This window comes from Vespa crabro, chromosome 8 (assembly GCF_910589235.1).
Source record: "Vespa crabro chromosome 8, iyVesCrab1.2, whole genome shotgun sequence".
In the NCBI taxonomy this organism is placed as follows: domain Eukaryota; kingdom Metazoa; phylum Arthropoda; class Insecta; order Hymenoptera; family Vespidae; genus Vespa; species Vespa crabro.
In genome coordinates this window covers 7662588-7672587 of record NC_060962.1, presented here as the reverse complement: position 1 = coordinate 7672587, position 10000 = coordinate 7662588, and the positions used below count along the sequence as shown (strand labels likewise).

The following is a 10000-nucleotide window of genomic DNA, read 5'->3' as shown; positions in this document are numbered from 1 at the left end:
CGACATTAGCTACAACAAACGCACCGCCTAGCGGTCGTTTTACGAAGTTTCTCTGAGAAACTATCATATTCTTAAATCATCATATTAATAAAAATCATTAAAATATTTCAATATATTTCCTTCTCATTGTTTCATTCATTCCTTCATTATTCTTTATTTATTTTCGTACTCAATTATGTAAGTAATGAAAAATTGAATAAAATCAATTTATCGTCATAGTAATATTATACAATAATTGGACATAGTAAATTTTTTGACTTATTCAAATTTATTACATTAATTTGATGATCCTACGATATCATTGTGCAATCAATAAAAAAGATTAAATAATTGTACTCAACATAGTGTTTAAAAATCAAATGCTTCTCGTTGAGTTCTCTCACATAACGGGTTGCCTCTCGACAGGGGACTTTATTTTATTTCCTTTTTTTTTCAAGAACAATATATAAACTAACAATGCAAACGTAGAGGAAGGTATGAAAGAACTTAAAAAGAAAAAGAAATATAAGAATATTGAGGAGAATTCCATTTTTCTATTCAATTAATAAATTCAAATGACAAACGTGAGAATATTAAGATAGAAAGGTTCAAAAATTAAAACAAAAAAATAGAATGAGCAAAGTTATATACATATATATATATATATATATGTATATATACATGTTACATATATAATTTATATGCTCAATCATTATTAATATCGTCACATCATTTTTTCCTAATTACTGGTGTCACATGTATGGTCAATATAACGCATTAATAGAAATTTAAACACTACCGTGTACGTGTGTGTGTTAGTGTATATATATATATATATATCCTAATTATAAAATACGGAAGTCATCGTATGAAATCTGACATTATCATATTTTGCACATTTATTTCAATTAAATTCGAAATATACAGATAATTAGTTGAACCAAGTCGGTGTACGCATCAAGTGCATAGACAAAAGAGACAATAATAAATAGAAAAAAAATTGAAAAGAAAGATCAGATCATAATTCCCCTGCTCTGTTTGCATGCGTCAGAAAAACAAAAGAAAATCAGAGTAAGAAAGAAGAAAAGGAAAATCTGGAAGAAATCGAAATAAAATACTTCAAAGTTATTAGAAACCGAAAAAAAAAGAAAAGAAAAAGTAATAATCTAAAAAAAGAAACAGTAAAAGAAAAAGAATAATAATCGTCTTCATAGGGACTTTTTTGTTTTTTTTTTTCTTTTGTTTTCTTTTTATACAATTGACCAAAAACCGGGACTCCGGTCAATTTTTATTAATCATGCCGATCATAGATTTTAATTGTTATCATGATTATCTTAATTAATTAATGAATAATTCTAATTCTAAATTGTGTACATGCGAAATTCGTACAAATTCTCTATATAATGATGACTTTCGAATGATGACGATAATGTTGATTATTATTATTATTATTATTATTATCATTATTATTATTATTATCATTATTATTCCCTAAGGATTATACTTTCTTATCCATTTTTTTTTCGTTTTCATTTTTATTCTCATTTTTATTTTTACTTTTCTTAATTTTTTTCATCCTTTTTTTAATTTACCACAAAAGAATTTTACGACGCGCGAAATGGAGCATGGAATCTCGAATCTTTTTCGTACAACATTCGATGATGAGAAAAAACTTTGGATACGATAAACATCGATAATTAATATCTAATAAATATCTAATAATAAAATTCTCAGTTCGTCGTTTGATATATATATATATATATATATATATATATATATATATATATATATATATCTGACTTATCCAAGAACTATATTACTTTTTTTTATTTTTATTTTTATTTTTTAAATTTATTAGATTATAAATTATTTACGATTCTTCAGGACGAATGGAATCTATCTTCATTTCTTCGCATAATTAAAATGATACATATATATATATATATATATCGATTTAACTAAATGCATTTAGTTAAATATTACGTCACATTAACATCATAATTAGATACACTGTATAAGATTTAACAGCTTGTGTGGCAGTCGAAGTAGCAGGAGCTTATTGCTTTGCTCGAAGAGGAAACTAGTTTTATTTATATATATATATATACATATATATAAAAAGATGTATATATATATATAATTACAGATATAAAATTAAGAGAGCGATTGTTCGTGGAGTCCAGTCGAAATTTTACACATTTACGTGTTTATATATATATATGTGTGTATGTATTTGTGTGTGTATATATCTACTATAATAATATTAATAACATTAATAGTAATAATAATAATAATAATAATAATAATAATAATACTAATAATAATAATAATAATAATAATAATAATAATAATAATAATAATAATAATAATAATAATAATAATAATAATAATAATAGTAGTAGTAGTAATAATAATAAAAAAGTATATTTACAAAAACATAAGAAAAGAAATGAGAGAAAAAAAGAGATAAAACAATTTTCAAAGAAACTATCTATCTATCTATCTATCTATCTATCTATCTATCTATCTATCTCACTCTCTCTCTCTCTCTCTCTCTCTCTCTTTATTTTTTTTAACAAAACAATCTAATTAACTTAATTAAAGGCAAATGTTACATCTAATAATAATCTTACATTTAAATAGATTTAAATCACTTTTCAAAGAAATAATCTCTCTCTATCTTTCTCTTTTTTTCTTTATTTATTTATCTATCTATCCATCTCTCTCCCTCTCTCTCTCTCTCTCCTTCTCTTTTTATCTTTTACGAGACAGACAAATTACTTTACAAAAAAGAAAAAAAAAAAAGGAAAAGAAAAAATGAAAAAAAAGGTAGAGAAAAAGGAAAAAAAAAGCACACAATTAAAAATTTATACACCTAAAACGATAAATCGTTTTAAAGAAAAAGAAAAAGAAAAAGAAAAAGAAAAAGAAAAAATCTAATTTAAACCCAAACACTTAACGATTCGTTATTTGTTTGTGCGGTTGGAAAGTTCGCGGCACTGCTGTGCCGTTTAATAAGCGCCTGTATCTCATTGGCTGTTGAAGACCATCGTCTGCGAGGAACCTTTTGTATTGGGATCTCTGGTAATCCAACTTCTGTGTGACAACCCTTGACAGGTGTAATCGGTGATGTTGGTAAACCTACCTCTTGAAAGGAGCTCATAGATGAGAATCCACTTTCGTCCTCGGCGCTGCTCACGCTATTTGCTAATTTTGTTCTAACAGATCTAACCATTAGATCGCTTATACCATTATTGTTAATACCAGCTTTTTTTTCTAATCGTTTGGTACATTTCATAGGGGTAGATGTAACATTCCCATTATTTTTACAAACATGTTCGCGCGTTTCTAACGTATTGTCACGATTAGTAACAATTATCTGTTCCTCCTCTTCCGTTGTCTTACTGCTAGCCGAATTATATGACGTTGCATCTACCGACGTTCTAATGCCTGTATTACACGTTGTCAATTTCAATTGACAAATATCACGGCTATCGAATTGCAAACAATTCGAGTCATTAACAAGTTCACGTTCTTGTTCTTCATTTTCACGATCTTGTTCACTATCACCTATACAATTTCCATAATTGTCCTCTTGTACCATCGACGTGCTTACGAAATTGTCTCTTTGGGACAATGAACTATCCTGACGGAGATGATGATGATGATGGTGATGATGATGGTGATGATGGTTATTAGTTGGCGACGGTGATATCCCACTGTCCTCGAATGGCGATATTCTTGATAAATCTGGTTCCCTCATTGCTAACAATGATTGTACCGTTCTCATCAACCTACAAATACATATACATATATATATAGAGAGAGAGAGAGATATATGTATAATATATGTAATATCAAGTTTTCTGATAAATTTGATAATCACGATGAAATATCAATTATGAATGTAATTAATCCAACGTAAAAATCGTTTATATACATACCTAAAAGCTTCTTGAGACAATTTTTCCGGTGGTACATCGTCGGGATTCAATTCCATTTGTTTAGGTTTCGTATATGTTACACCATCGGCCATCTTTTTCTCATCCTGATAAGATTGTTCACGGCACGATGGTATATTGTTGTTATCGGTACAGGTATTCTGATTACGGCGTAAAACAGACCACGTGAATTCGCGGAAAGCAGAACCACCTGATATCTGATTGACGGATTTGGCTCTAGTAAAACGAGATGATCCTGAGGATGATGATGAGTTTGTCGAATTGCCACGATTAGGTGAACAATCGGTCGTAGTTGTCGTATCGACCGCATGAACGCTACGACTACGTGGTACACGAGCATTATTCTTGTCCTTGGAATTGTTCTTCTCGTGAAGAATAATCAGGCTCTTATGGGCTCGGTCTAAGAAACGTGCCACTTCTTCCATAAGCGATCGATACATTTGCTTGTTTGATTCGATCTATAAGAACAAAAAAAAAATGAAAAAAAAGAAAATGTAAAAAAGAAAGGCAAAACAGGGGAGGAAAGATGAAAGGAAGAAAGGGAGAAAAAAAAGGAAAAAATAAAGAAAAAGAAAGATATGAAAAAGGAAAAAAAAAGAAAAAAAAAGGAAAGATTAAGAAATAGATTGAGCTTAATGATACTCGTGAGAATGTGGAAGACATGGCCGATAAGGATAAGGGACGAATTTAATACCGGAACGCGAAATCAGGTTTGAACGAGGAAGGAAAGACGAGAGGGAAATCCGATTAAACTGGCACTGCATTGGGTGAGAGTTGTACCGGTTAGAACTTACAACAACTTAAGATATCGTATAATCGGAGCAAGGTGAACCAGTTTTATTGGAAATTTTATCAATCCTCTTGGCACGTGACTTCTCAAACATTTTCAAATGATGATGATGATAATGATAATGATAATGATAATGTTGATGATGATGATAATGATGATAATGATGATAATGACGATAATGATGATGACAGTAATTACCTGTTTAAGTTGCCACTGAAGCGTCTCAATTTGAGTCTGAAGAAAAACGTTGTCGATCACTTGGACGTGCGGCACTTGATTCAATGCTAATGCGTTCTGTAATTTTCTATTATCTTCCTTCAACGATTGGCATTCCTGTAAAGAAGAAGAAGAAAAAAAAAAAAAAGAAAGAAAGAAAGAAAAATATGAGACAGGAGGAAGAAGAATTATCGTTAATATGCGTAATATTTTTTGTTAATGCTATAATATAAAACAAAATGAGATAAAACATTGAAATAAGCTAAGATTCGTTCCATTAAGCTTATTTGTTTTTGTTTTTCTTTGATATTTTCTTTTTTCATCCATTTATCTATATTTTATCATTATTAAATGTTAAAAAGTCGTATAAAATTATAATATAAAATATAGTCAGACGTTTAAATGAATATCTTTCATATAAGAATAAATATTATTTATATATTTATATGTATGTATGTATGTATAAATATTTTTTTTTCCTCTTTTTTTTTTTTTTTTATCCCATTAATCACACTTTATTAATCGTTTCGTTAGATATTAAATTCTACATTTTTTTATTATTGTATTATAATTATATATATATATATATATATATATATATATATATATATATATATATATATATATATATATATATATATATATATATTTCATATTTCTTCATAGAAATAAATTATATTAATAAATTTAATTGCATAATTAAATGATTAATTATATAATTAAACGTTAAATATTTATTTGTTTATTCGAAACATCCTACGTGCGATAAAGTCAGAGAAAAAAAAAGGAAAAAAAAAAAAAAGATTGAAACGTCTCGATAACAAACTAGAGAGTAATATAACGTTGCAAAATGTTCTTGTCTGACTATGAGATGAGATGATCGAGTTAAACTTGCTCCAGGAAGGATGCTGTTACAAGTTACCAACAAGACGAGAATTTACGATCGCACGAACGAATCCAACTCGTGCTCGCACGAGTTAATCGGTAAGGATTCTTCGTTCATGATTTCTCTCTCTCTCTCTCTCTCTCTCTCTCTCTCTCTCTCTCTCTCTCTCTATTTCTTTCTCTCTTACAATCCTTACGACAAACTCAGGGCAAAACTTTCTCACGATTCGAGATTAAAGAAAGAAATTATTTTTTTTCTCTTTCTCTCTCTCTCTCTCTCTCTCTCTCTCTCTCTCTCTCTCTCCTTCTCTATCTTTCTTTATATCTCTATCTCTATCTCTATTTCACTTTGGAGCAGAAGGATGCATTCCATGAATACATTGACGTTTTACGAGCTACCAATCATCAGTCGATTCCGTATTCCTTAATTTATTGCTTTAACTATCAGCACGAAAATGAATAATTAATTATCGTCTAATGTCAAGGGTCGTAGGATCTTTTTTCTTTCTTTCTTTCTTTCTTTTCTTTCTTTCTTTTTTTTATTTTTTTTTTTTTTTTCAACAGTTTTAACACGTTATAATATAGATTTCGAAAATGATCGCTCGATCAATCGAACGTAAAGTTTTGATCGATCTTCTTTTTCTTTGTTTTCTTTTCTTTTTTTTTCTTTTTTTTTTTTAAGTACGTAATTATCAAAAACGTGAAAACATTTAATTTGACATTTTTCTTATCAAATATTTTTGTTAGCCATTTATACAAATTTAAACTCACAGATCCCAAGTATCGATGTCTCGATCGATTGCGATCGAGGAAAAAAATGAGAAAAAAAAAAAAGAAAAAGAAAAAAAAGAAAAAGAAAAAAAAATTGAAAAAGGAAAGAAAACAAAAAGAAAGATCCTTCGATCCTATCCAACTCTCTTGGATTTTATTTCAATCTTTTTCTTTCTTTTTTTTTTTTGTAATAATTAACTAATCACTAAAATAAAAAAAAAAAAAAAAAAAAAGAAGGAGTTATTATACTTAACACGCGGCTGTTTAAACGAACGAAGCTTCGTGTTATTTCTTTAGAAGAAAAAAAAAAAAAAGAAGAAGAAAAAAAATGAGAAAAAGTATACAAATCAAATATATGATTATCGTTCAATTAGATAATTGAAAAAAAAAAAAAGAAGAAATTGAATTCTTAGAAATTAATTTGCAATACCGACAGAGTAATTTCTAAATGAATGTATACTTATTACAAATATTTACATACTAATGTAAATGCATACATACATACATACATATGTATATATGAATGTATATACATATGTATGATTAGAGAAGAAGAGATGAGATCATGAAATGAAGAAAGACCGATGATAATCCTAGTGGTATGAAGAGGTAAAGAAACTACCATATATAAATAATCCTTCTTCTTCTAATCATAGAACATAACGATATATATCTCTCGTAATGCACTTGTATACATGCATTAATATGCATATACATATACATATTTATATATATATATGTGTGTGTGTGTGCAGATATTTTTGTACGATGTATGATACACATAAGAAACTATATTAACGTGTGGTAGTTGAAACGGTCGAAGAAGAAAGTTTAAGTCAATTCTAATCTTTCGACTAGAACTGTCCATTAAACGATAATATAAGGCAATGTTCTAAATCATAGATCTTGTTATGAAATAGATCTATTTATTTACTATGTACTATATATCTTTATGTATGTATGTATGCATGTATGTATGTGTTTATGTATTAATATAAAACTGACGTAATGTTATGTAATGATTATTTTAATACTTGAAAAAATTTCTTTCGTTGTTATTCGTACAAATATGTATAAAATTTATCATCGATACTTATAATTAGTTTTTATTTCGTCAGATTTATTATATATAATAAAAAATATACAATTTTATATATATATATATATAATTTATATATAATTTTGTTTGTTTGTTTGTTTGTTTGTTTGTTTGTTTGTTTGTTTTTTTTTTTTTCTTTTTTAATACAATTTCATAATTCGTAATTTCACGATAATCTTTATCACGATCACGCTAATTCACTTATCATTTTTTTTTATCGATATTGTTTATCGATTTGTTCGAAGAAAAAAAAACAAAAAGGAAAAAAAAAGAAAATTCCTCTTCGATGTAGAAAACAGTAAATATATATTTTCTTTTTCTTGTTCGCCATAAATTTATTAAAAATCATTGTCGTGAGGAATGACATTTAAAACAAAACCTTTTACGATCCTTCTTCTCTCGATCCTGCTGACAATAAATTTTTTTATTTATCGACATATCAGATAATATCGCGTATAAGATAATAAATAAAAAAATAAAAATAAAATTCATTCTTGCGATTCAAACGATGTTTATTAATAAAACTTATTAAAAATTTTTCCTTAGAAATTAATTCGATCGTGTTAACTTCAATTTTTATTCGTTCGTATATCGATATTAAAAAAAAAAAAAAAAGAGAGAACTCGATCGATGAAATTTTTCATTTCGAAAGCGATTGAAATAAAAAAAAAAAAAAAAAAAAAAAAAAAAAAAAAAAAAAAAAAAAAAAATTGATTGAGATATCAATGAAATCGAAGATATACACTTCGATCACATCAATTCCCGATTTATTCTTAAGAGGCATTGATAATTTCTATTGTTTAAAATCCAACGAGGCATCCTCTGACTTTCCCGATGAAGAGACTGAATCTTAAATATCGAGCCTTTCACTCCCGGATACGCCCTCGCGAAACGGCGTCAATGAGAAGAGGAGCGGAAAGCTCGTTCAAGAAAACTCATCAATCTAAGATATACAATTATATTAGAAACAATATCATCATTATACTGTTCGATTCAGATTCTATTTTTATATTATTAACGAACGCTTTTACTTCCCACGAATAAAAGTGAAATACGATTAGAATACAATTGAAAAAAAATCTAATCTCCCATGACATTTCTATTTTCTTTCTTTTCTTTTCTTTTCTTTTTTTTATATTTATTTATTTATTTATTTATTTATTTATTTATTCATTCATTTATTTATTTATTCATTCATTCATTCATTTATTTATTTGTTATTTCTATTCTATATAGAAAAGATATATATATATATATATATATATATATATATATAAAAAGAGATGTATTCCACATTGTAATACACGTGTATACAATTGATTGAACAAATTTATATTTCATGTAAAAAAAAAAAGAAAAAGAAAAAACAAACAGAAAAAAATGAAAATGAAAATTAGATCGAGATTTCCTCGTTTTTTTTTTTGTTTATTATTTCTATTTCCGCTTTACATAGTAATATATATTTTTATAGCAAAAAAAAAACAAAAAAAAAAAAAAAGAAGTTACATCGGTAAAAACGAATTTATATTCCATAATCCAAATAAATAAATAAATAAATAAATAAATAAATAAATAAATAAATAAATAAATAAATAAATAAATAAATAAATAAATAAATAAATAAATAAATAAATAAATAAATAAGTGAAAACAATTTTTATTAAACTTTTCTATTTTCGTAATATTTATCTTACATTTCTTTATTATCAATATCTTTTTTTTTTTTTTATTATTATCAATAAAAAATTTTAAAGATATATACAACGACGATTCATTAATTCCTTGATAAAATGTTCCCGAATAATTTATACGTGTACACGTTCGTACGTATGTTTAAAATAGATCGAAAAAGAAAAAGAAAAAAAAATAGAAAAAAGAAAAAAAAATTAATGATATATAGAAAATCCAATGATTCGAATAAATCATGTACATTTATGTCTATGTCTATGTCTCTTTCTCTCTCTCTCTCTCTCTCTCTCTGTGTGTGTGTGTTTATGTAAGTGTGTAACTTACTAGATAGACACACGTAGATTGGTACGATGCCGTTAATATCGGGTTTCACCTCACGTGGGTGATTTTCACACGGGAGTGCCGATCAACGACGTGTGTTTTCGCGCGCGCACTCTTGACACCATACTACACTACAAACGACATACGGGATTTTCTGTAATAGAATTCAATGCGACTTAAACACGTCCAAGTTATTCAACGATCATTAGATATAATATTATCGTTCGATATAATTTAATTACGACGATATTTCCGAATGGGGTATATCAAAATACAAATGATGTTTAA

At 27.0% G+C, this 10000-nt stretch overlaps 1 protein-coding gene across 1 annotated transcript in view; it reads right to left on the bottom strand.

Annotated features, from left to right (window-relative positions):
• Nucleotides 1–2800: 2800 nt before the first annotated feature.
• Nucleotides 2801–10000, bottom strand: part of LOC124426321 — a 47054-nt gene continuing 39854 nt past the window's right edge. The window contains exons 3-5 of the mRNA XM_046967870.1: nucleotides 4930–5064; nucleotides 3924–4399; nucleotides 2801–3773 (exon numbers count right to left, since the gene is read on the bottom strand). Of these exons, the coding sequence (XP_046823826.1) occupies nucleotides 2921–3773; nucleotides 3924–4399; nucleotides 4930–5064 (1464 nt within the window). The 3' untranslated portion in view covers nucleotides 2801–2920. The remainder of the gene's footprint in view (nucleotides 3774–3923; nucleotides 4400–4929; nucleotides 5065–10000) is intronic.